This window comes from Molossus molossus, unplaced genomic scaffold (assembly GCF_014108415.1).
Source record: "Molossus molossus isolate mMolMol1 unplaced genomic scaffold, mMolMol1.p scaffold_m16_p_6, whole genome shotgun sequence".
Lineage (NCBI taxonomy): Eukaryota > Metazoa > Chordata > Mammalia > Chiroptera > Molossidae > Molossus > Molossus molossus.
This window is the reverse complement of record NW_023425399.1, coordinates 15,286,450-15,313,879: the sequence shown is the minus strand read 5'-3', so window position 1 is coordinate 15,313,879 and position 27,430 is coordinate 15,286,450. Positions and strand designations below refer to the sequence as shown.

General features: G+C 43.7%; 1 protein-coding gene across 2 annotated transcripts in view; it reads left to right on the top strand.

Annotated features, from left to right (window-relative positions):
- Window positions 1-20,258, top strand: part of TOP1 (DNA topoisomerase I) — a 99,023-nt gene extending 78,765 nt beyond the window's left edge. For both annotated transcript variants that reach the window (XM_036244204.1, XM_036244205.1), the window contains 8 exons: window positions 9,760-9,903; window positions 10,818-11,003; window positions 12,122-12,190; window positions 12,717-12,831; window positions 14,107-14,234; window positions 17,582-17,676; window positions 17,911-18,060; window positions 18,966-20,258. In XM_036244204.1, the coding sequence (XP_036100097.1) occupies window positions 9,760-9,903; window positions 10,818-11,003; window positions 12,122-12,190; window positions 12,717-12,831; window positions 14,107-14,234; window positions 17,582-17,676; window positions 17,911-18,060; window positions 18,966-19,068 (990 nt within the window). In that variant the 3' untranslated portion in view covers window positions 19,069-20,258. The remainder of the gene's footprint in view (window positions 1-9,759; window positions 9,904-10,817; window positions 11,004-12,121; window positions 12,191-12,716; window positions 12,832-14,106; window positions 14,235-17,581; window positions 17,677-17,910; window positions 18,061-18,965) is intronic.
- The last annotated feature ends 7,172 nt before the right edge of the window (window positions 20,259-27,430 follow it).

Here is a 27,430-nt window from a genome sequence, read left to right as displayed (position 1 = left end):
CACATTTTCCTTGTGTGTATGGGTGAAAATTTCCTCAAAGATTTTTTACATTTCCAAATTGTTCTTTAAAATACTTTAACCAATTTACATCATCACCATGCCCACAACGGGGCATACAAGTTCCTTTTCTACAACCTTGCCAACATTTCGAAAGTCTAGCTTTTTATATTTTGATCTTTAATCCACTAGAATGTATTTTTGAGTGTGGTATGAGGTTGAGATCTAATATTTTTTCCAGCTGAATAACTAGTTGTCCTGGAAGTATTTAGTATTGCTCCTCTGTCATATCAAATTTCTACAACTATATCTGACTTTCTGGGCTCTGTCCTGTTTAATTTGCTTATCTGTTTCTTAACCACTAGCATACTATCTCAACTACTGTAGCTTTATAAACTGTTAGTGTTAGGTGGAACAAGTGTCCTTCATCTCATTCTTCAACACTGTCTTAGCTCTCTTCTGTATCATATTAATTTTGACATAAATTTGTCAATTTTCAGTGAAGGCTTAATATTTTTATTAGAATGGCATCGAATTTATAGATTAATAGGGAAAAGACATTAACAACATTTTGTTGTCTTCTAATCCATGAACATATTGTATACCTCTCCAGTAATTCGTGTCTTTGAATAAATGCTCCAGTATTGTTTGGTACTTTTCTCCATAGAGGTTTTTGCACATTTAAAAAATTTTTTTTTCTGTCCTCCCTGGTTTGGCTCAGCGGTTAGAGCGTAGGACTGCAGCCCAAAGAATTGCAGTTTTGATTCCTGTTTGGTCCCTGGCCCTGGTGCGGGTCATGCGGGAGGCAGCCAGTCAATGTGTCTCTTGAATGGATGTTTCTCTCCCCCTCCCACTCTATCTAAAGATAAATGGAAAACTATCCTCAGGTGAGGATTTAAAAACAAAACAAAACCTTTTTTTCTTAGGGAACTTAAAATTGTTAGTGCTATTGAATGATACTTTTTTGTATTACACTTCTGTTGGTTTTTATTGAAGTGGTGATGCTGTTGATTTTTGAATATTGATCTTATATCTGCAACAATACTGACCTCTTATTCCAGAAGTGTATCTTTTGGAGTTTCCATAGAGGTAAATAAATGACCTATAAATAAAGACAGTCTTAACTTTTTATTTCCGGTTCTTATACCTCATATTTCTTTTGCTTAAGTTTTACTTTTTTTAAATTTCTCAACTGAGGATATTTTTTTACTTATTATCAAATAGAGTGGGAGGGAGGGAGGGAGAGAGAGAGAGAGACAGAGAGAAACATTGATGTGATAGAGCCATATCAACTTGTTGCCTCCCACACGACCCAACCAGGGCCAGGGACAAACCACAACCAAGGTATGTGCCCTTGACTGGAATCGAACCCGAAAGTCATTGGTCCGCAGTCCGACGTTCTAACCGCTGAACCAAATCAGCCAGGACAGTTTTACTTTTTATTTTAAAGAAACTCCATAAGGATCCATAAAACTTGAACCCTCTGTTTAGTCGACAAATATTTTGATAAGTTTCTATACTCAATACCTTGCTTCTGGGCTTACTTTTCTTGTTGAAATACACCCTTTACTGTTTCTTAACAGTTGAGGATTCACAGGTGGCACATTCTCTCTTTATTTACCTGAAAATTATTTTCATCCTCATGACTGTCTTCTTAAATAAAGAATGCATTTTTAATATTGGTGATCTATTGTTAAACTATGCTGTATCTAAGTATACATATTATTATTATTATTTTATTTATTTATGTTTAATCTTCACCTGAGGATATTTTTCCATTGATTTTTCTAGATATACAGGGGTGGGGGAGAAAAAGAGATTGATTGACATGAGAGAGCGAGAGAGAGAGACACATCGATTGGTTGCCATTTGAATGACCCTGATCAGGGCTGGGGATCTATGGAACCTGCTACTGAGGCATGTGACCTTGACCGGGAACTAAACCAAAGACCCTTCAGTCTGCAGGCTGATGCTCTAACCGCTGAGCCAAACTGGCCAGGACTAGATATATTGTTAAAGATACAGGACTAGATATATTGTTAAAGATACTCAAACTTGCCCTGGCCAGTTTTGCTCAGCGGTTAGAACATCGACCTTTGGTCCAGAGAGACCCAGGTTCAGTTCCTGCTAAGGACATGTACCTCGGTTGCAGTTTATCTCCGGCCCTGGTTGGGTTGTGCTGGTGGCAGCCACTCGATGTGTACCTTTCACATCAATGTTTCTCTCTCTTTCTTCCTCTCTCTCCCTCCCACTCTATCTGAACAAAAAATGAAACAAATGTTCTCGGGTGAGGATAAAAAAAAAGATACTCAGACTAAACTTTCAATCTGAGGACTAATGTATTTTATTCTAGAAAACTCTCAGTCATTATTTCTCCCACAGCCTCTAGACCCTTCCATTTGCTTCTTTCTTTCTTTCTTTCTTTCTTTCTTTCTTTCTTTCTTTCTTTCTTTCTTTCTTTTCTTTCTTTATTGATTTTAGAGAGAGAGGAAGTGAAAGGGAGAGAGAGAGAGAAACATTGATGAGAGAGAACATCGATTGGACGCCTCCTGCATGCCCCCACTGGGGATTTGGTCCACAACCTGGGCATGTGCCCTGACTGGGAATCGAACCGGTGACCTCTTAGTGCATGGGTCGACGCTCAACCACTGAGCCACACCAGCCTGGCCCCCAGCCTGCCCCATTTGCTTCTTTTAGAGTCCTGTTAGATGAATGTTGAAGCTTCTCAATCTTCAAATGTTACTTTTTTTTTATATCCTCACCCGAGGACATTTTTCCATATTTTGTTCAGATAGAGTGGGGGAGAGAAAGAGAGAAACATCGACGTGAAAGGGACACATTGAGTAGTTGCCACCTGCATGACCCAACCAGGGCCGGGGACAATCTGCAACCGAGGTACGTGCCCTTAGCAGGAACCAAACCTGGGTCTCTCTGGACCGCAGGCCAACACTCTCTAACCGCTGAACCAAACCGGCTAGGCCTACAAATGTTATTTTAAACTACATATTTTCTTATTTTTTTTATCTCTAGGTCTGGTATTCATTTTGGATTAGTTCTCTAGGACTCACTTCCAGTTGACTAATTTTATTTCATTTCATTTCATTTCTGTTTTTTTATAATTTCTTCTTCTTTTTTGGGGGGGGGCGGTATGTGCTCCTACCAGGAACCGAACCCAGGACTCTCTGGTCCGCAGGCCAGCGCTCCAGCCGCTGAGCCAAACTGGCCAGGGCTCTTGTCCTTTTTAATAGACGTTATTTTTTTCTCTTTGTATATACTAAATATATATCAAAAGTCTTTGTAGGATTGTTCTTTAAAATGTTACTCGAGCCCTGGCCAGTTTGGCTCACCGGTTAGAGCGTCGGCCTGTGGTTCGGAGAGACCCGGGTTCGGTTCCCGCTAGGGGCACGTACTTCGGTTGCAGTTTGTCCCCGGCCCTGGTTGGTCGTGCGGGTGGCAGCCACTCGATGTGTCCCTTCACGTCGATATTTCTCACTCTCTCTCCCTCCCATTCTATCTGTACAAAAAATGGAAAAATGTCCTCGGGTGAGGATAAGAAAAAAAGAAAGTTACTCGAAGTGACTTTGGTACCAGTTTTTTTGGTAGCTTTTCTAAGCCATTTTCCTCCTTCTGTTTGTAAATCCTTTTGACTGAGAGGTCGTGTTTGTCTATATATATCATTCCTTTTTCCTCCTCTTTGCTCTCCACTTCTCCTATCTTTATTTATTTATTTAATCCTCACCCAAGGACATTTTTTCCATTTTTTGTTCAGATAGAGTGGGAGGGGGAGAGAGAGAGAGAAAAACATCGATGTGAGAGAGACACATTGAGTGGCTGCCACCCACACGGCCCAACCAGGGCCGGGGACAAACTGCAACCAAGGTATGTGCCCTTAGGGGGAACCGAACCCGGGTCTCTCTGGACCGCAGTTGACGCTCTAACCGCTGAGCCAAACCAGCCAGGGCTTTTATTTATTTATGTATTTATTTATTTTTAAACTCCTCCTATCTTAGAGTCTTCTAGCCCATCTCAGCCCAAGTTGACACAGCCCCTCGCTTCAGGTCCCCCTTCTTGCATGGAGCTCTTTTCTTTTTTGTTTTTAATCCTTACCTGAGGGCTTTTTTTTTTTTTTTTTTTTTTTTTAAATTTAATCTTTAGATAGAGCAGGAGGGAGAGAGGGAGGGAGAGAGAGAGAAACATCGAGTGGCCACCACCAACATGACCCCAACCGGGTTGGGGACAAACTGCAACTGAGGTATGTGCCCTTACCGGAAACCGAACCCAGGACTCTGGTCCGTGGGCTGACATTCTAACTGCTGAGCCAAACTGGCCAGGGCTGAAGCTCTTTTCTTGCTGTGGATGATTAAAGCATGGTTTCAGTGACCTGATATGACCCGAACATCTATAAAAATATATTTTTGTGCTCAGCCAGTGTGGTTCAGTGCATTGAGCATTGTTCCATGCACCAAGAGGTCACCTGTCTGATTCCTGGTTGAGGGCACACGCCTGGGTTTTGGGCTCAGTCCCCAGTAGGGGGCGTGCAGGAGGCAGCCGATCAATGTTTCTCTCTCTCATTGATGTTTCTCTTTTCCTCTGTAAAGTATCAATAAAAACATAGCTTTTGTATTAGACTGAAGTGTTTGAAATTGGTGATTTTACTTTTTGGAGGACTCGAGGTCCAGTTTGTGAGAGGCTGCTATCACCGGACTTTGTACTACATCTTTCTGTTCAGTTTCCAGAGATTTCTCCTAAGATTCTTTGCTTGGTCTTGTATGTATATTTTACTCATTCACTTCCCCCATATAATATTATGGTACCATTCTACACCATCTCTGCTTTGTTAAGAAATTTAGCTCAAGCATAATGTGACTTAATAATTTTTTGACCGTTTTAAAAATATGTTCAGTCAAGGGTAAAAAATAGCACAGCTGAAGTATGGTGTCCCTTTGACGCACCCTGTCCTGCTCCCTTTATGGAAACTTGGATTGGCTTTTTTGAAGTCATAGCCAGGGTTATACCACTTCCAGTCTCACAGGTCACTGGAAGGATCAGGACTTTTGATAGTCACTGTAACATGTGCTCCAGGTACTAAAAAGATTGTCCTGCGCTCATTTACATTTTTCTCTGCTCATCCTAACAACACGATAGAGAGTGTTCAACATCACTAATTTTTAAGGGAATGCATATTTAAACCATAATGAGATACTGATTCCAATTCTAGATATTTTTGCTCCAAATGAAATGAAAACATATGTCCACAGAAATTCTTGTACAAGAATGTTCATACTGCCCTGTGGCTCGGTTTGTTGAAGCATTGTCCTGTACCCCAAAAAGGTTTCATGTTCAATCCCCGGTCAGGGTGCGTATGGGAGGCATCTGATGGATGTTTCTGACGTCCATGTTTCTCTCCCTCCCACCCCCCTTTTCTCTTAAAAAAAAAAAAAATCAATAAACTTATCGTTGGGTGAAGATAAAAAATAAAAGGTAATGTTCGCCCTGGCTGGTTTGGTTCAGTGGTTGGAGCGTTGGCCTGCGGACCAGAGTCATGAGTTCAATTCTGGTCAAGGGCATGTACCTGGGTGTGGTTCATCCCCCTCCCTGGTCAGGGTCATGCAGGAGGCAACCAATTAATATGTGTCTCCTCACATCGATGTTTCTCTCTCTCTCCCCCACTCCATCTGAAGATAAGTGGAGAAATGTCCTCGGGTGAAGATTTTGAGAAAAAGGGAATGTTCATAGCACAACTATATTCCTGCGAGTCCAAAACTAGAAGCCCCCCAGGAGTCCATCAACATAGTGAAAAAACACATTGTGCTATAGTCATACACATTAGGGATAGTTGTAGAGTGTACCATATATACAGCAATTAAAGGGAGTGAACTCCTGACAAAATGCAACAACACTGATGAATCTTTAAAACACATTGAGAAGCCAAACATAAGAGTCTGTAGTGTGTGATGCCATTTTTATAATATAGATTAGGCAAAACTAATCTATGGTGATAGCAATCAGATTAAAGGATCAGTAGTTGCTTCCTTGGTGATTAACTGGGAAAGGGGCATGAGGGAACTTTCCAAATGATAAAAAATATACTCTGTCCTGATGGACGGGTGTAGTGGATAAAGATTGATCAAACTGGACACTTAAACATGCATGACATAAAAGCTTTTAGACATTGATTCAAATAAAAGGTGAAGAGAAAGGATTGGAAGAAAATAACACTACTTACATGTGAAAAAAAAATTTGAATAAAAAGAATATAAATTCTCCACAAGTCAATAACAAAAGGATAACTAAATTTTAAAATGGGAACATATGGAGAGGTGGTTGTATTTTATCTTTAAACATGGTATAAATATATGGGCCAGTTTGTTGTATCTTTTGTTTAAATGATATATGTGTGGGGTTCAAAATGCCATTCACTTTTTTATTGATTTTAGAGAGAGAAATAAAAACATCGATGAGAGAGAACATCGGTTGGCTTCCTCCTGCATCCCCCCCCCCCCCCCCACTGGGGATTGGGCCCACAACCTGGGCATGTGCCCTGACCAGGAATCGAAACGGCAACCTCTTGGTGCATGGGTCGATGCCCAACCATTGCGCCACACTGGCCAAGCCATTCACTTTTTCTTTAGAGCTCTGTACAGTGGCAAACTCACATAGGGGTCACCAGCTAAGTGAGAAGTAAAGAGCCACTGAAGAATATTGACAAATTAGCCCTGTCCAGTTTGGCTCAGCATTTAGAGCATCGACCTGCAAACCAAAGAGTCCCGGGTTTGGTTCCTGCTAAGGGCACATACCTCGGTTGCACTTTGTCCCTGGCACTGGTTGGGGTCATGTGAGTGGCATCCACTTGATGTGTGTCTCTCACGTCAGTTTCTCTCTCTCTCTCTACCTCCCTCTCTCCCTACTGCTCTGTCTGAAGGTAAATGCAAAAATGTCTTCGGGTGAGGATTAAAAGAAGAAGAAGAAGAAGAATAGACCCCCGGCTAGTTGGCTCAGCGGTTGGAGTGTTGGCCTGCGGACCAGAGAGTCCCAGGTTCAGTTCCTGCTAGGGGCACGTACAAAAAAAAAAAAAAAAAAAAAAAGAGGTTGAAGAAGAAGAATATTGACAAATTGCCCTGGCTGGTTTGGCTCAGTAGTTAGAGTGTCAGCCCACATACCAAAGAGTCTCGGGTTCGATTCCAGTCAAGGGCACGTACCTCGGTTGCAGTTCAGTTCCTGGCCCTGGTTGGGGTCATGCAGAAGGCAGCTGATCGATGTATCTCTCTTTTATCGCTGTTTCTCTCTCTTTCTCTCTCCCCCCCCCCCCAATCTCCCTAACACTCAGTCTAAAGATAAATGTAAAAATAGCCTTGGGGTGAGGATTAAAATATATATATAGAGAGAGAGAGAGAGAGACAGACAGACAGACAGACAAATGTCATTGTTCTCCTGTACAAATCTCTGAGAAAGGATTAGAGGACAAGATTAGTTCACCTCTCACTTTGCTATCCTGCATCCAGATCCTGACCCCATTTACCCACTGTTCTTTTTTTTTTTTTTAATCCTCACTCGAGGACATTTTTCCATATTTTGTTCAGATGGAGTGGGAAGGAGAGAGAGAGAGAGAAACATCGACGTGAAAGGGACACATCTAGTGGCTGCCACCCGCACGACCCAACCAGGGCCGGGGACAAACTGCAACCGAGGTACGCTCCCTTAGCGGGAACCGAACCCGGGTCTCTCTGGACCACAGGCCGTCACTCTAACCGCTGAGCCAAACCGGCCAGGGCTACCCACTGTTCTTAATGGGTAAATAGTTATATTAGAGAGAAAATATGGTGGGCCCGCTAAAAAATAAAAAATAAAAGTCGCCCAAAGAATGTTTTGTATAATGAATCAAATTAGATTCCTGTCCATTACAGAGGGAGAGGGATGACTGAGTAGAGGTAGAGGACAAGGGGTTAAAGGCAGCCCCTCTGTAGTAGACACCTTGTTTTATGGAGATGGTTTTGATAAAGACCTTGCTTGGAAGACCAAAATAGATATTTTATTTTCTGGAAGTATTTTGAGAAAGCTTGCTCAAGTACATTTTAGTGTGGATTCTGGTCAGGGAAACTGAAGGCAACAAGGATAAACATACTTCCTGGACGCCTGCCCTCCCCTGTTGGACCTAGACAAGGTGGCTTCTGCCCCCACCCCCATCTCTGTGTCCATATTTGAGAGAATCCTGGATCCTTGTGCCAAGAGCCCAACCAACATATGAAGAAAAGTTGGTCTTTGCTACCCTCCATGAATGAATTATTTGTTGGGTTTTAAAGCTTGTTTCAGTGGCATGGCTAAGGGACTGAGCGAGAAACTTCTACAGGACTTTGAAGACAGTCAGGCTTTGGTGACTTTATGGGCCTTTTAGAGTAAAGGGAGAGAGCCCACTCTTGAGCTGGAGACTGTATTGTTGAAGACGGGTCTATCATGTCCAATCTTACATAAGTGTAATGTCATGGAGACGTATTTCTGACTTGTACACAAGGACAGCTTGTATCACACCTTTTCTTACTCACTCTTAAATGTCAAAATGTACTGAGAAAAATCAGTGAGAAATTTTCAACTTTCTATGGTCAGGAAATAGAACTTAGCTATGTCTTCTGTATCACCAAACTACTAAGTCACCACCCACAATAACATGTAGTTACCGAACCTCTTATTTTATAGTCAAACAAGTACATATAGCTAGTCCACACTCAGCGTGGGAGTGTGCTGATGACTCCTTAGCATACTTGGGTTAGCTATCATTTCTGAGTGTTGTTAGAAGTAGACGACACGTCTCGTTCCTTGTATCCCACACAGAAGGCCAGTTACCTTGATCACACAATTCTTCCACCTCAGAGACCACAGGTCTGCATCATAGGTGGTAAAATCACTACCTCTCGTTTGTCATGGGGTGGAGAAATTGGGTTCTAGAATTCCATTCCTGTGTTCATGTCATATGTGTTCATGTTTTAGGCCTTGTAATACTCCCGGCCCTCTTAGATTTCTTGGGTGTTTTCCTTCCTTACCTTTCTTACTTGATATTATTAGTCTTTGCTAGCAGAAAACCTGTCATTGTTGATTACATTCAGTCTTTTCACACCCTTTTAAAACCTTTAATTGGCTTTAAAATTCAACTTTTAAACCTTCCACAAAAAGCTATAATGCTTAAAAAGAAAAGACTTCCCAGTAACATTGTTCCCCTCTGTCTAATCAAGAATACTTTTAAATGCAGAAGTTATAAAATGGTGAGTAATTATGGCTGTTCCTAGAAATCATTGTGCTCCTCCTAATTACATGTTGTAATCTTTGGTTCTGCTTCCTTGACAGTTCCTTCCATCAAACTGAATGTCTTGAATTTAATGAAATTTAGTTCTAGCAGAAAACTGCTGTTGGGTCACAGATTCTGCAGTAAAGCTGTGATGGGATGTTTATATCCTTTGTGTTGATAGAAGTCAGTTTTTGGGACATGCCATGTGGGCTTTCCTCAAGAACATAAACATTTCAGAGAATGGAAGCCAGAGGCTTTCTTAGCAATTAGACAGGAGCAGTTGAGCTTGACAGTGAAATGGGACAGCGTGAGTTCTCTCTCATCAGGTTAAACGCCTTAGAATTTCTCTTCCGTACTCTTCTTTTTCCACCTTGTTTAAGCTCAAGTTCCTTCTCTTTGGTTCAGAGCCCTGAACTTGGATATTTAAAGTTTATCTTTACCCCACCATCCCTAAGCAGTCCACGTTTGTGGTTGGATCTCTGTAGGGTGAGAAAGACTGGCAGAAATACGAGACCGCTCGGAGACTGAAGAAATGTGTGGACAAGATCCGGAACCAGTATCGAGAAGACTGGAAGTCCAAAGAGATGAAAGTCCGGCAGCGAGCTGTAGCCCTGTACTTCATCGACAAGGTGAGAGCATCTTTTTGTCACGTCACCCGCTGTGTTCAGCTTGAGAAAGATGCAGGGAGCATTAACCCCTCTGCTACAAACTGGAGAGGTGACAGCCGGACATCTCGGGTTCTGCTCACTCGGTCTCTAGTCCAGTAGGGAATGTAGAACTGGAGAGAGTCAGTCTGCGTCTGCTGCTGTCTGAACAGTCTGCCTGATAGGAGGGTTTGCATGGCTCTGAATGTGCCCAAAATACTGTGACATTTTCAAACTACTTCTATGAGCCAACAAAAATAATTTGACATTACAACCCAACACACAATTATATTTGTGTTTGTGTAACTGAAACAAAAGTTCTACATAACAGTGCTTTAGCAGTGAGTTCTGGTATTCTGTTTCTTGTTTTAAAAAAATTATAACCCTTAAAATTGGTTAAACAATCTGCTAATATATCACAACTACAGTTTGAGAGACTGCTCTGGAGATTAATTTCTCAGTATTCTTTAGAAGAAAAAGATTTTCATGTTTTTTTCCATCAGTTTTGCACTGATTATATTTGAGCACAAATTCTGAATTGTCTCAAAAATTAAGTAAAATTAAAAGACTAGCTTTTTGAGTATGATTGCCAAGACTAGAAATACTCTCTCATTTGCTACTTAAAAACACCAAAAGGTTCTTTCCTCCATTCCCATTTGAGCAGAGTAAAGAGGTTGGATTTATAGGGAAGTTTACTATCCCTGTGATCTCCATACTTCATTTTATAGAGGAAGAAGCAACAATGCAGACCCAGAATTTCCAGGCCTTGTAGACTGATGCTCTGTCCCCAAAGAGAATTGGGAGGCTTCTGATGTTGGTTTCCTAGAGGTCCTATGAGATTCAACTTCTTCATTCATGCTCATCTTTTTTCTTCCCTTGCTCTCTCCCCCCCGGGACAGCTTGCTCTGAGAGCAGGCAATGAGAAGGAGGAAGGAGAGACAGCAGACACAGTAGGTTGCTGCTCACTGCGTGTGGAGCACATCAATCTGCACCCGGAGTTGGATGGCCAGGAATACGTGGTCGAGTTTGACTTCCTTGGGAAGGACTCAATCAGATACTACAACAAAGTCCCTGTTGAGAAACGAGTAAGTTAATGTGGCCTGTTTTTCCATTCATTCACTCATTCATCCATCCATTCATTCAACAAGCATTTGTTGAGTGCTTTTTGTGTGGTCTTGTTTTGCTGGACGCTAGAAAAAAATGGCTTGAAAGAGAAGGGAGCCCTGGCCGGTTTGGCTCAGCAGTTGGAGCATCAGCCTGTGGACCAGAGAGTCCTGGGTTCGGTTCCACTAGGGACACATACCAAAAAAAAGAAAAGGGAGAGGTATTGTTTGGTGTCCTGTGTACCTCCGTTTAGTCCCTGCTTTCACCCCCCAACCCTGGTGCTACCTTCTTGGGAGTGAGGGCCACCATCTCCCATAGAAGTATTCAACAGAGTATGCTGTAGAGATTGGCCCTCACAACAAACTCAGCATAAGATTGAACCCACCACATTGTTTTAATGATTTAATCACATTTCGGTATCCCCTGGTCATGTTGCACATTGTCATTTGTTACTTTGCTCAACTTCTCCCCAGGTCCTGTTTGAGTGAAAAGGTAGCCTTCTGGTCCTCAGACCTCTGAGCCTGTAGCTGAAGAGGGTGTTGCAGCTCAGTGGTCCCCCCAAAATACTGGGCTTGAACTAGAGATTTCCACAGAGTGCAGGACCCCAGTAATGCAGCCCTTCAGGCTGGTGTTCCCTTAGGTTTTTCTGGCTGTGGAAATGCACCAGGTGAAACAAAGCTAAAGAGATCTGGCAACTAAATGTAATGGCTGAGCTTAGATTGGATTCCCCACCGGGGCTAAGGATATCATTAGGTCAGCTGACAAAATTGGAATATGTACAAGAGATTAGATAAAAGTAGTTATCAGTATAAATTTATGAAGCTGATAAATACTGTATACATAAGGGAGTATCTCTGTCCTATGTAAGTACCCACAGATGGTTCAGAACAGATCACTAGTACACACACACGCATATATGAGAGTGAGTAGACATGCACACTGCACAAACGGTAAAGGAAGGAGGTACACTGTTATTGGTAGGTGCGTTTGAGTCAAGGATGTGGGTGTTCTTAGTGCTTGGTGGTTTTTTTTTAAGTTGCAGTTGTTTCCAAAGTAAAGGTTTTAAAAATAATAATTAGGCTCTGCTTATTTCTTTTAGGTTTTTAAGAACTTACAACTATTTATGGAGAACAAACAGCCTGAGGATGATCTTTTTGATAGGCTCAATGTGAGTGGACAGAGTGCACTGGGTTGAAGAGGGGCCCAGCCAGAGCCTCACAAGCTCCTAAAGGAGAGGTTTGCCTGGGGGTGACTTGGGCTCTTCCTTCAGCTTGTCCTATGGCATCCTCTATGCTCTTCCTCCCTCCGGGCACACAGTGAATCCAAGGCCAAAGCCCTAGACAGGGTAGACAAACCCTGCCTTTTGTCCTCCTCGGAATCGTACAGAGCCTTCCCTCGGCTGGATGCCAGCCACCTCTGCTGGAGACCCAAGATTTTTCCTTGATATTAGGGAAGATGTTAACAGGGAAGGACACGTTTGCTTTATCGGCCTGCTTAAGACTGAAGTAATTCTTAGGGAGCTATCGTGCAACCCTATGTTCTGGAGTTCTCTTCCCTCTTTTCCTGACTTCCCTCTGGCAGAGCAGTGAACGTGGCAAGACTATAGTCAATGTCCTAGAGCTTGCCAGAAGAGGCAGGGTTATATGGCTTTTACCTAAATCCCGACATCCTCTTTGTTGCTTTCTCTCATCCAGACTGCTATTTTGAATAAGCATCTTCAGGATCTCATGGAGGGCTTGACAGCCAAGGTGTTCCGTACCTACAATGCCTCCATCACGCTACAGCAGCAGCTAAAAGAACTCACAGCCCGTAAGTACTGCTTGGCCACATGGGGCCCACACCCTACTGATGATGTCCAGTGTCCTTGCTGTGCTAAGTCCTATATCTGTTCTGCTTTTTCTCCTTCACTTTGTGACTGGAAACTTTCTCCCTCTATCCCTATCTAATTAGAGAGCTAAGGCTTAGTTGTAAAAACATAACAGCAGTGCTATTTCCCCCATTCCTACCCCAGCTTCCAGATTCAGTGTATGGAATGCTGATGGGCTGTCTGTCTGCATGAAATGCCTGCTGTCAGAGCAAATCCTTTCCTTGAGGTTTCTGTCATTTTTCCCTGTAAGACTAGGTAGCAGTCTCTTAAACACCAGCTGCATAAGGTATCACCATGCTCCACAGCCTTTTTCCTGGAGCCCAATCACTGCTAAATTCCCACTGTTCCCTCTGTAAATAGGTCAAATGGCTTTAGAATATGAGCCAGAAAAGGCAAAGATGGGTATATAGAAGGTCAGTATTTTAGGGTAGGATAAAGCATGACACAAGAAAATTCCTGGTAACACTTTTTTACTTTATTGATTAGAGAGAGGAAGGGAGAAGGAGAGATAGAAACATCGACGAGAGAGAACATAGACTGGCCGCCTCCTGCATGCCCCCCACTAGGGAGCAGGCCCACAACTTGGACATACGTCCTGACCGGAAATCGAACTGGCAACCTCTTGGTGCATGGCTCGACGGTCAACCACTGAGCCATACCGGCCGGACCCCTGAGGATATTTTTTTCATTGATTTCCCCCCCTCCCCCCCAAAGAGTGGAAGGGAGGAGGGGGTGGTGGGAGCGAAACATCAATATGAGAGAGATACGTTGACTGGCTACCTCCCACATGTGCCCCAGTTGGGGTTAGGGATGGAACCTGCAACCCAGCGTGTTCCCTTGCCTGGGAATCGAACCCCCACAACCTTTCAGTCCACAGGCCAACACTGTGTAACCACTAAGCCACACTGGCCTTAGGGTTTTAAAATGTAATACACATGGTCCCTTTGTCTTCTCCTCTACTGGCCTTTTCTGTCCTGAGTCCCTATTTCTTTAGGTTATATTGGGTGGGTAGGTGGGGGAGGCAGACACTGCAGCAAGCAGATGTGTGTGTTGACTTCCGATTTTTACCTGGTGGCTTGGGGAAACTAGAAATGATCATCTAAGTGACATGAGAGCCAGTAAGATCATGAGGATGAAGCACTGGGGAAGGCATGTTGTATATTCTGTCTTGTTGTACAAACTGACTCTTTTTTATTGGCACCTTTCTTTCTTGACAGCGGATGAGAACATCCCAGCGAAGATTCTATCTTATAACCGTGCCAACCGAGCTGTTGCAATTCTTTGTAACCATCAGAGGGCACCACCAAAAACTTTTGAGAAGTCCATGATGAACTTACAATCTAAGGTATCTTGGTGGGTTACCAAGGATGGTGGGTTAGCAAAATGAAGAGAACCACATCTGCTTGGGCTGCTAACAAGGGGCAATTGTAATCCAGCCTTCCAGGCTGGGATATCAGAAGGCTAGTTCTGGGTCTTTTCTGGAAGAAAGGTCCATGTTAGAGCTAAACAAATGGAACTGTGGTTAGCAGTTACCCCTTATGAAGACACTGAATGCCAAGTGCCCACCGTTCAGGAAGTGCTCATTATGTGGACACACGTTCTGCATTGGCCACTTCTACTTTGAAAAGCTAAGTTTGATGTACCTTCTCTATTTTATTATTTATTAACAATTTTTTTTCTTTATTGATTTTACAGAGAGAGGAAGTGAGAGAGAGAGAAACATCGATGAGAGAGAACATCGATTGGCCGCTTCCTGCATGCCCCGCACTGGGGACTTGGCCCACAACTTGGGCATGTGTCCTGACTGGGAACCAAACCAGCAACCTCTTGGTGCATGGGTCAGTACTCAGTCACTGAGCCACACCGGCCGGGCTGACGTACTCTCTTTAAATATTGCTAATTGTTGTCCTTATTATACACAAGGATAATGGACATAAAGGAGTCTTCACAATTCCTTGCCACAGCCCAGAAATATAACTATTTCCAAATTGTATCAAATTGAAAAACCAGTCAAACAGTGATACTTAATTTTCCCCTAATTCTAGCACAACTTTTTATTTTCACACATTCCACAGGGATCATGTTTTAGGTAGCTCTTCCTCAAGCATATTTTGAATCTTAGGGAGAGACTGATGTGCAAATAAATAGAAGCAGTTCCTCTTTCATGTGCCTCTCTCCTCCCTACGACTCTGCCTGGTACTGAGCTTTTAAAGCCACAAGGCACTTAATATTTGACATGTGGGTAATGGCTACAGAATGAATCCATTCTCATGTACTAACCTACAGTGAGAACTTGCAGATACTCATTGCTGACAGACACATAGGGTTACAAAGGAAACCAATTATCATGAAATGTACTTACCAAATATATTTTAAAGTGATATAGTAATGGATGTGCTTCCTTATTAACGTACTAAGATCTTAATTTAAGGTAGTTCTAATAACCCCTGTAAATTTCAAGGTAGAAATGAATATAAATGAAACTACAAGTTTTGCAATAATTATGAAAATAATTATGAAAATACCTGTACTAGCTATTGCTGATAAAATCATAGGTGCTACTGGTATCACTATAGTTTGTTGCCCACATAATGGAAGGAGAAATGATAAATTTCAACTAGAGGTTAATGAAATTACAGTGTGATTCTTTGCCATCCATGTTCACATAATTCTGTGCTTGGGGTTTAAAAATTGCTATAGAATGGGACTACATACACATTTTCAGGCCCATGTTGCAGTTTTGTTCTGTTGAAATATCTTTAGAGTAACTACCCAGGAGTAGTACATCTGGGTCAAAAGAATGCACGACCTGCGGTACCTTCTGTCTTTCTTGAAGGGATGCACACATCCACAGTAAATGAATGCATGTCCACAGAGTTCTCAAGTCCTTGGGCCATATGGTTAGCAGGCAAAGAACCCTACAGACCACCCTTCCTAGCAGCTCCCATTTGCTGCCACTGTTAAATGGCTGTCACCTGGTGCCGTTTACTCTCATGTTATGCTGAGCCAGAAATAAAAGCATGAATATTCAGGTGTTGTTTGCCTAATTCAGGAGACCCCTCCCTGGAGCATGAGGAGGTCTTTTGTTGACCTCACTCTGGAATCACTGTTTGGGCAGCCCAGGCTGCCTGCCAGACGAGCCCTCCAAGCCCAGGAACCCTCTCCTGTGTGCCCACAAAACAAACACACGCTCGTTTGCTAAGAGAATCAATGGAGTCTTTGATGCTGTGAGAGAATTTGTCATAGCTGCCAAATTAGCGTTCACAGAAATGGTTAAAAGATTGTGGTGTGTTGTATTTCTAGCCTAAGAGAATCTGACTAGTGGTGTCTGTGATGCTTTTGTGTATAGAATCAGTTCCTTCAGCTTGCCTTTGGACAACATAAATGTTGGAAGTAAGCCATTCATAGTAAAATGCATTTAATGATTGTCTCACAATAGTAGCCACTGTTTCCAATCTGGGGCTATGTGTGTATATATCTAACAGACAATTCTAGGCTGAAAGCAAAAGCCCAGTGTGTGAGTCAGGCATACATATACTCTGCAGAGGTTCCCTAGACCTCACAGCTTCGCAAGGTGAGCAGGTCTGGGGTTCGTGTGCTTAACAGCGAGAGCTCACAGGTTTGGGCTCTAGTTTCATGGTGTTGCCTGGTGCCATTCTCAAAGCAGCTCAGGAAAGTACTTAGGTTCTCAAGAGGTGCTTTGAAGGATCTGTCAAGTTAGAAATGCTGGGACTGCCCTGGTCTCTTCTTTATAGACTGGACTCCATGAGATTCATTTGGAAAAAGCTACACAGCTAAAGACATTTTCAAATCTGTTTCCGAGGAAAACTACTTTAATTTTCTTCCCGTCTCAGCTCTCTCTCCTATCTATCAATCTGTCTGTCTATCAATCTATGTATCTATTTTATCTTCACCTGAGGATATATTTATTGATTTTTAGGGGGAGAGAGGGAGAAACACGTGAGAGAGAAACTTGGATCCGTTGCCTCCCATATGTGCCCTGATGGGGAATTGAACCTGCAACCTTTTGGTGTACAGGACAACATTCCAACCGAGCCATACCAGCCAGAGCTCAGCTTCCTCTTCTTTTGAAAACAATGCCAAAGACAGGTCATGCCATGTGAGCTTGGAACAGACTAGCTGACCTTTTAGTGCCATTTTTTAGTTCTTTGGATATTATCTTCACACATCCTTTTCTCTTGAGAAGCCAAGAGCTCCTTTCCAGAGTGCTGGCAGAATCTGAGGAGTGAGCTGGGCTCAGTAGATGCAAGGATTGTGGCTCAGCTTCACAGAGTATCTCCTGCAGTATTCTTAGAATGAAAGCTATAGCCTGGCTCAAGTTCCATTTGAATAAACAGCTCGTCTGTAGCCCTCTTCTTAGGTGTCTAAGGCCAAAGTGATCTCTGAAAGATTAGCATTTGGATTAATGGGGCCCTGAATCTCTGCCTATAGAATGCTTATTTCTTGATGGATCACTGAAGAACAGACATGGCCAAATAGCAGTTGAATTCAGCAATCACTGTGTACCAGCTCTGTGCTCTCATGAATCACCCCTGGGTATTTTTACCTGGCAGACCACCGAGAGAGACTGCCTGCCTGGTGGAGACATCTAGGTTTCATCTTCTCTGATGTAGTAGTTCTTTTCTTCTCTCTGGGCCTCCTAAAACTGACCGATGTTCTTCCCCTACCCAGATTGATGCCAAGAAGGAACAGCTAGCAGATGCCCGGAGAGACCTGAAAAGTGCTAAAGCTGATGCCAAGGTCATGAAGGATGCAAAGACCAAGAAGTATGTGCCTGGTGGTGTGCAAAGCTGGGGGTTGGTTGAGAGAGAAAAGCATGTGTAATACTAGCCAGGTGCCCTTGGCTCCAGCTTTTCTAGGGTTTCTGAAAGATTTGATGCCTTTTGGAAATCTCTGTACTTGGGGCTTTTCTGCTTTTACTGCCCCTAAGTGGCAGGGTGGGGTTGCAGTGTTCTTGTCCAGAGGTCAGGCCTGGTTCTTGATGACATCCATTCTCCCAGGGTGGTAGAGTCAAAGAAGAAGGCTGTGCAGAGATTGGAGGAGCAGTTGATGAAGCTTGAAGTTCAGGCCACAGATCGAGAGGAGAATAAACAAATTGCTTTAGGAACCTCCAAACTCAATTATCTGGACCCGAGGATCTCAGTGGCTTGGTAAGCATTGAGCCCTTTGCTGTTGGCTTGAGAAGGGTGGCGTCAGTGCTCTGGGAAACTTCTGCCAGAACTCTGATGTGCATGCTGCAGTGGCATCCGAACATTCTGGGTGGTCCTCAGTGGTCAGTGCTGTTACAATGCCTTTGAGTGTCTTTACGTCTACTTTAAAAAAGCAGGTGCAGTCCCCATCCCTTTTGGAACTTTAGGACAAGAGTGGAAACTTCACCATATTGAAGAAAAAATATAAAAGAGCCCCTCACTTTAACAGAATGTTTCAATAAAATAATTTACAAGAGAAGGAAGAAAGGTAGGAACAAGGAGAAAAATCAAATGAGAACACAGATCTGAGCAATCTATACAAAGAGGTAGAGAGACCTTTTAACAAAAGCAGATAAGTTGTCTATTTGCTATCCCCCCCCCCAAAAAAACATAGTCATAAAAGAACATTCAAAAAGAAGGGGTTTTGAAGATGCTCATTAGTTACCTTGAGTTCTGGGCCTCGATGGAGTAATCATCCCCCACGGCACCTGCTCCTCTGGGCCTATTTCCATCCTGTCATGTACCTGTTTACTTTTTGCCCTGTTTGCTGCTAGGGGATTGGTTAGCTTGAAAGGCACTATGGACTCTGAAGCCAGACTGCTTGGGTTCAGTTTTCAGCTCCACGCTCACTAGTTTCATGAGAAGGTAACCATTCTGCCTTAGTCTCTTCATCTGTAACTTTCTCTGTGCATCTGTAGTAGCACCTGCTTTAGAGGTCTTTGTCAAGGATAAAAGAGTTGAGCACCTGAATTCTCATTCTCACCAGATGGATGTGAAGGAGAAAGCAACATATCCAGGCCCTGGCGCCCCAGGTCTGGGCCATTGCTCCCTGAGACACTAAATCCCTTTCTCTCTCTTGTTTGCAGGTGCAAGAAGTGGGGGGTCCCAATTGAGAAAATTTATAACAAAACCCAGCGGGAGAAGTTTGCATGGGCCATCGACATGGCTGACGAGGACTATGAGTTCTAGCCAGTCTCAAGGAGCAGTTCTGTGAAAAGGAACAGCGTGGTTTGGGGAAGATGGATAAACTGTGAGCCTCACTTGCCCTCACACCTGAGGGGGAGAGGCAGCAAGTCTTAACAAACCAACATCTTTGAGAAAAGATAAACCTGAAGATATTATAAGGGAGAGCTGAGCCAGTTGTCCTATGGACAACTTATTTAAAAATATTTCAGATATCAAAATTCTAGCTGTATGATTTGTTTTGAATTTTGTTTTTATTTTCAAGAGGGCAAGTGGATGGGAATTTGTCAGAGTTCTGCCAGGCAAATTCACTGTTTCACTGAAGCATTTGGATTCTCTTAGCTACTGTATACGAAGTCCGATTATATTGGTGCGTTTTTACAGTTAGGGTTTTGCAATAACTTCTATATTTTAATAGAAATGAATTCCTAAACTCCCTCCCCTTTCCCCCATTTCAGGAATTTAAAATTAAGTAGAACAAAAACCCAGCGCACCTGTTAGAGTTGTCAATCTATATTGTCATGGGAATCAGTTTTCATTAAACTTGAAGCAGTTGTGACATCGGCAGTGTTTTGGTTCAGACACCTGTTCACAGAAAAGCATGATGGGAAAATATTTCCTGACTTGAGTGTTCCTTTTTAAATGTGAATTTTTATTTCTTTTTAATTATTTTAAAATATTTAAACCTTTTTCTTGATCTTAAAGATCGTGTAGATTGGGGTTGGGGAGGGATGAGGGGTGAGTGAGTCTAAGGATAATGAAATAATCAGTGACTGAAACCATTTTCCCATCATCCTTTGTTCTGAGCATTTTCTGTACCCTTTCAGATAGCCATCTTTTTTCATTTTAAACCCCAGTCTTTCACTTGAAAGATGTTATTGTATAAAAAGTTCCACAGGTCAATAAATCTAGAGGAAAATGAGTATTTGGTCCATAAAAACAAAAATAATCAAGATTTTAGGGCTTTTATTTTTTCTTTTGTAATTGTGTAAAAAATGGAAAAAAAACATAAAAAGCAGAATTTTAATGTGAAAACATTTTTTGCTATAATCATTAGTTTTAGAGGCATTGTTAGTTTAGCGTGTGTGCAGAGTCCATTTCCCACATCTTTCCTCAAGTATCTTCTATTTTTATCATGAATTCCCTTTTAATCAACTGTAGGTTATTTAAAATAAATTCCTACAACCTAACGGAAACTTAGTGTCTGCCTCTTTGTTACCCCGGGCCCAGGGCCAGAGCAGGGCTCTGGGGCTGGGACCTACGTGGTATGGCTGCAGTCTGGCTGCTCAGGTCAGCAAGGGTGGGCCCCTCCCCAGGAGTCCTGCTGCCATGGGTGTGGGCCAAAGGGGAGCCAAAGTCTACACCCTTAGATAAAGACAGGCCCAGGAAGTGAGGGAGGGTACAGAAAATGTACAAGAACAGATGGGATGTAGGGACTGCATTAGAAGCCTAGTGTGGGGCTTGTTTATGGAGCAAGTGTACTTGGGAGGCAGATTTCAGGAGCACTTTCCATGTATGTTGGCCAGAAGCAGTAGGGAGCTTTGGGTTTGCTTGTGTGGCTAAGCTTAACAGAATGGCAACAATTGAGGGTACTGAGCCCATTAGGACACTGGACCCCAGAAGCCCTCTCCTGCATGGAATGCACACTCCTCCCTGCAGTGACTGAAAGAGAGTGATCTGTGAGTATTTCCCAGTGCTCTGCTACCCAGACTGGCCAGGGACCCTACAAAAATTGTTCCTTTTCTCATCCTAGGTTATAGCTAAGTTTGGAATTCAGGGTGAAGGGTCCAATGGAGCAAGGAACAGGAAGGCCAGAGTGGTCAGAATTGGTCACTTAGTCATAGACCCTCTACCTTGCTAGCATGTGCAAGTATGTTCTGGAGCAGAGCCATCTCCCTGATGGTCTCTGAAGTCCCTGGAGCTGGGCTGGGGCTCAGACCACTGCAGATAATTGTGGGGGAAGGGTCCTTTTTGGCAGCCTGCATTTCATTAGCCAGTGAGAGAGGTAGCATTCACCCCAGGGAATAAAGGAGATTATGTAGCCATTGAGGCTTTGGAACAAGATATTGCAGCCAGGTATTTTTGAATTCTGTGGTAGTGTAACTAGACCACTGAGTGTAAGGAATAGCAACAGAGAGGACCTTCCAGTGCCCAACTGATAAGCTTTATGGCTGGTGGGTGGGTGACAAGAAGGTAGACCTCAAGTTTGGGATTTGAGAAACCTGCCATAACTAGGGCACAAACTTTGGACCACAACTAGAAATCAGGGACGGGAGGCCTTGCAGGCAGAAGTTTATTAATGAGCAGGAACTTGTGTCTACCTTTTCCAGCAAGGACCTTTCTGCATGTCTTCTGAGGGCAGGTGCAGGGCAACTAGGTGCTGCTCAAGAACAACTGTGAAGAGCATCCTGAATGGTGGCAGCAGGCCTTGGAGAGGAGGCCAGAGAATGGGAAGCTGGCCCGGCCACTGGGTGTGAGGGAAGAGGCTGGACCAGTAGGTGAGGGCCAGATGTGAAGGGCCCTGAAGGATGCTTGAGCATGGACTCAGGAGACCCACCCCCTTGCCTGTTCACCCAGTAGTTGGTTCCCTCCTCAGCCACGGCCAGTATAGAGGCCAGGTGTACAGGTTCTGACAACCCTCCTGCCAGGCCTCACTGTGATGCCCGAGTCCAGCTGTGGGCAAAGGGAGACTGCCTTTACGTGCTACCCACACCAGACAGCGCAGTGCTTCCTGGCTACTCTCCCCTCGCCCCATCTGGTCAGCAGGTCCTGTCCACTCCCTGCCAAGTCTGCCTGAGGCCTTACATATTTAAAACATGAAAAAAGAAACCACAACTCCCAGCCCTTTCCAGCCACCACCCCCTCCCTCTCCATTTCACAAACAAGCACCTGGAATGAGTCACGGACACAACCCCATCATTCTCCACCCCCACCCGCTGCAACTAGCTTCTGCCCCATCGTGCCCCCAGTTCTGCCTCTCTGTTCTGACCACACTCACCAGCGGATGAGTGACCAAACCAGTAAATGGGCTCTGCATCCCACCTAAGCTCTTTGTGGCACTGGACACTTGACTATCCTTTTTTTTTTTTTTTTTTAATCCTCACCCGAGGACACCATTTTTTGTTCAGGTAGAGTGGGAGGGAGAGAGAGGAACAGAGAGAGAGAGAGAGAAACATCGATGTGAAAGGAACACAGCGAGTGGCTGCCACCCGCACAACCCACCAGGGCCGGGGACAAACTGCAACCGAGGTACATGCCCTTAGCGGGAACCGAACCCGGGTCTCTCTGTACCACAGGCTGACGCTCTAACCGCTGAGCCAAACCGGCCAGGGCTTGACTATCCTTTTTTTAAAACAGCTCTATTGAAATATAGTTTACGTATCATAAAATCCACCTATTTCAAGTGTATGATAAATTTTAGTAACTACTGGGTGGTGCAGCCATCACCATAAACCAGTTTTCGAACATCATCTGCCCAGTAAGATCCCTCATGCCCCCTGCCCCACCTCCAGCCTCCACTAACCTACTTGCTCTGTAAGTTGTCTTTACTGGACATCTCCCATACATGGAATCACACAAGGTGTGACACTCCCTTCTTGAAGCACTTCTCTCTGGCTTCCACGACGCCACCTTCTGTTTTCCTCCTACCTCTATCAGGCTGTTCCTTCTGGTTACCTCCTCTCCTCACTTGGCCTCATTTCATTCGCACCTGAACTTGCCGACTCCAGCCTAGACCCCTTCCCTGAGCTCCAGACATACTACCAACTACGTCTGTGCGGGCGGTGTCCACAGCCACTCGGCCTCACACCTCTGGAGCTGAGCTTGGCACCTACTACACGCCCGATGGTGAAACCCATCCGTGCCGCCCCTCAGCCAGAACCCAGGGGCGCCATCACCCTTCCTTTCTCTCACTTCCACATCCAGTAAATCGATGACTGAAATCACCTCCTAATACCTAGACACTCGAGTATAGATGTTTCCCCACAGAAAACTTATTTTTTTTTCTTCTTAGGAAAAAGTTTACTTGTATTTTGGTTCTTACAAAATCCCTCATATAATGGGATGCTCTCTAAACTTGTTTTGAACCAAAAAACACTTTTTTTGGAGAAAACACATTACCCTGAAATGACCTCAGCCAAGCTACTTTTGGATGATTATAAGTAGTCCCCTGACAAAGTCAGTAAACAAGGCGGCAAAGAAATTTACCACAGACCCAGTAATTATTTCTCACAATCCTAAGTATTACATGTAAACAAGCCTCTCAACAGTCACTTTAGCAATACGGTGCTGATTTTTTTTTAGGTTTTATAATGGTACTGTAGTTCTGTATATAGTTTTTTAAAGACTCTTCTAGAAAAACACTGAAATATTTATGGGTAACATTGTTAAGATTTGTGTCAAAACATTATGGAAGGGTCTGTGGGGGTAGCTTGACCCACTGAATACTTATAGCTCTGGGAGAATGGAAAAGAAACCTATTTTAATGTTATACAAAAAGGTATTCAGGCTTAGGTAAAAATTTCCAGTGAAGATACGGCATCACATGGCTGGTTCAAAAGTATCTCTCTGCAGCAATGTACATGAATCTCAAAATCATTATGCTGAACTTAGACACTAATGATTTTATGTATATGAAATTCTAGAACAGGCAAAATGAGCCTGGCCGGTGTGGTTCAGTGGTTGAGCGTCGAACCCATGCACTAAGAGGTCGCCAGTTCGATTCCCAGTCAGGGCACATGCCCAAGTTGTGGGCCTGATCCCCAGTGGGGGGCATGCAGGAGGCGGCCAATCAATGTTCTCTCTCATTGATGTATCTTTCTCTCCCTTCCTCTCTAAAATCAATAAAGAAAAAAAAATTGTTTTTAATAGAATAGGCAAAATGAATCTGCAGTGATAGATTAGTGATTGCCAGTTGGGGGCACCAAGAAACTTTTGGGGTTGATGGAAATGTTCTACATCTTGACTGGGAGGTATACATTTGTCAGAGCTCACTAAACTTGACACTTAATGTAGATGCATTCTATTATATGTAAGTTATTTCTCAATCAAGCTGATTTCCCAAAAGTGCTCTCAAACAACTTAGAAGACAGCCAAGGTGATGTGCTTTCAGAAATTATATTAGAGACTCCAAAAGTGGCTCTAGTGATTTCTACAAAGAAATGAAAGATTCATGTAACAAGTTTGAATATTATTACTGCAAAGGTAAGAGTGGGAAAAATCTATATTCATAATATATTGTTTCAAATAATATGTGATTTAAAATATGTACGTATAACTAAATAAATTGTTATATGTGGACATTTGAATCCCGCATCTCTATAAATGTTTATATTTTAGTTGCAAAAAAAGCCACAGAACCCCGAAAGTGAACTTCATGCAAATACAAGTGATCATCTTTGATCTGGACCTGCCATATCTTCGGGCATTTACTGTGTTTCACTTTGCTCCATCCCCACAACCACTAAAGGGCTAGGTAAGGTCTGTGTCCCTTCTCAAGGCTCCCTTGTCACACTGAATTGTCCTCTTTGGCATTTCTGTATCCACTACTGGAGCAGGAACTTGGTCTGATCCATCTCTGCTGTGTTACTGCTATGGAGGTAGCATCAGGAGTATTTGTCAGGAGAAAGGGAGAGAAAGCTGAATAATAGGTCTGCCTGGGCCTGGGCCAGTGGCTAGCGAGGGGTCTCCCCTTCTCTTCCTTTAGTAAAGCAATTACATATCCTTGTCACCTCCCTGGGAAAGGTACATCTGGAGCCCAGCTCTCCTGCCTCTCTGGGTCCCAGCATGGAGATCCATCAGCAAAGGCAATGCAGGTCTGCAAAGAGAGCAGAGTCCCTGGGAGTGGCTAGGCCAGGCCTTGTTTTGCCTTGAAAGAAAACATGAGGCTCTCAAAGGACTGAGAGTACGTCCCAGGTGAGGAGGAAAGCAGGAGGACACCACCTAGAAGTGTGAGGCCCAGCGTCTAAGTTGGAGGCACAGATAGATAGTGGGGCCGGAGATCAAGGAGCCTAGACTGAAGGATGTGGGGTGGAGCTCAAGGTGCACTGAGGTGACTACTAAGTACTGGCTGTATGCTGAGGTGCAGGCTGACTCAGAAACCCTTGAGAAGGGCTGGTGAGACGTCTAACGTAAGAAACTACTGAGTAAAAATTAACGAATAGTTTAAAGAAATGGGATAGCCCTGGCCGGTTTTGCCCAGCGGTTAGAGCACTGGCCTGAGGTTCAGAGAGACCCGGCTTCGGTTCCTGCTAAGGGCACGTACCTCGGTTGCAGTTTGTCCCTGGCCCTGGTTGGGTCGTGCAAGTGGCAGCCACTTGATGTGTCCCTTCACGCTGATGTTTCTCTCTCTCTCTCTCTCTCTCTCTCTCTCTCTCTCTCTCTCTCTCTCTCTCTCTCCTCTCTCCTTCCCACTCTATCTGAACAAAAAATGAAAAAATGTCCTCGGATGAGGATAAAAAAAATAAATAAAAACATGTATTTACTTTAAAAAAATAAAGAAATGGGATAAAATTTTATGTAAAGATCAAATTAGACACTGCCAACCTATAAATTTGCCTACCTTTGATTGTGGAAGGGGCTTCATTGGGCTATACTTTTATATTATACCTTCTATATTTACTCAAGGTTATCACCAGGAACAAATAAACTGTCAGCATTTGCTGTTAATTTGTTGAGAACATTCTCCACTATTTCAATCAAATAAGTGTCTATATGAAAAACTTCTTTTATAGTTTATTCCCAGGAAAATTTTTCTCCCGTATGTTATAGTTATCAGAATGGAAAGAGTTTTTGCTTTGGCTACCAGGAAGCTCTGCCACATCTGACTCTCAATGACAGGAGCTATGTTAACACATATTGACCATATTGTATTCCTCCTTTTCTAACTGTAAATCCTGTTTCTATACATCAACATTTTTGTCCTTTGTTTTAAGTACCCTACACTTTTTTTGAAAGGACTGGAAAAGAATACATTTGTGGTGGGCATAGTGATGTGTGCCATCCAGATTCCCCAACAAGGAAGCAACTGTTGCCCCAACTGCTGGGAGTGCTGTCAGCTCCCTAAGGTCACCTCAGCAGCAGAGCCATGTGGCTGGGGCTGTGCTGTCACCTGCACAGTCCACATCCTGGCTGACTGAGGTGGAGCTCCCTGGGGACTGGCCTGCATCACAGCCTCCTCCTACAGTGCTGATCCTAACCAAGGGCACTCCCTAATAAACATTCTGCACACTAACCTCTGTAGAGTCTGCTTCCCAAAGAATCCAACCTGTGACAACATTTAACCAAATAACAAGAAACAGAAAACGTATCAGGTATGGGTATTATGGAAAGGGATAAGGATACACAATAAAATGTTCATACCTACATGGGAGGTAACATAGCATTGACTCGAGTCAGGCTGCCTGGGATTGAATCCCATCTCTGCCACCTCTTAGCTACGTGTCTATGAACATGCCTCTTCGTCTCTCCATGCCTCAGTTTGTCATCTGCAGAATGGGGATAATAAGAGTACTTCCCTCAGTGCTGTAATAAGAAGTAAATGAGCCAATGTGGGTAAAGCAGTTACATTAGGCTTACTGTATGCTAAGTACTGTCCTAAATGTTTGGTAAATGAACACCTGTGAGGTCAGGCCCATGGGGCCAGAGGGTCGTGTTGGCTAAGACACCTCCCCAGACTTCAGGCACAGGTATTGGTGTGGGCCACGGCATGTTGAAGCATGAGTGTTGGCAGAAACAGACCAAAGCAGGATTAGCCAGGGTAATGTCACAAACATGTGCCTTGTGTGGGTGCTAGGCTGCTCCCTCCCAGCCAGTGCAGCTGCACGCATTATGAGTGACACCCACGTACCCATATATATGCTGAGCTGGGGGAAGCCCATACCAGCCACACCCTTTGCGTGCCCTGATTTTCCTGAACCTCCTTTGGTGGAGGGAGGCACCTGAGGCCTGGGATGTGGCTCAGAATTCCCAGGAGGAAATGGGGCCCTGTTTCCCGGAGCAGGGCCTGGCAGCAGACTGAAAATATGAGCTCCTGTTGGCAGGCATTTCTGGAGCCCCTGGGGGCCCGGCCCCTGAAGCAAAAACACAAGTGAAAGCAAGGACGCATGGGCTGCATGTTGGGAAGCTTCAGAAAATAGAAAAACCGATTTTAAAAGTACATCACAGCCCACAGGCTGCCCAACTTAGAATAAGAAGCTCAAGGAGGGCTGTAGAACTTGGGGTGGGGGGCCTCATAGAAAAATGGACACGATCAGGTAGGCAAGGAGGGTCCCCTTTCAGCCCCCACCTGCCCTTCTTACTTCATCACACCAAATGCTCCCTCACACTTAGTAAACACTAGCCTTCTTTCAATTTCTAAATTCACTAAGCT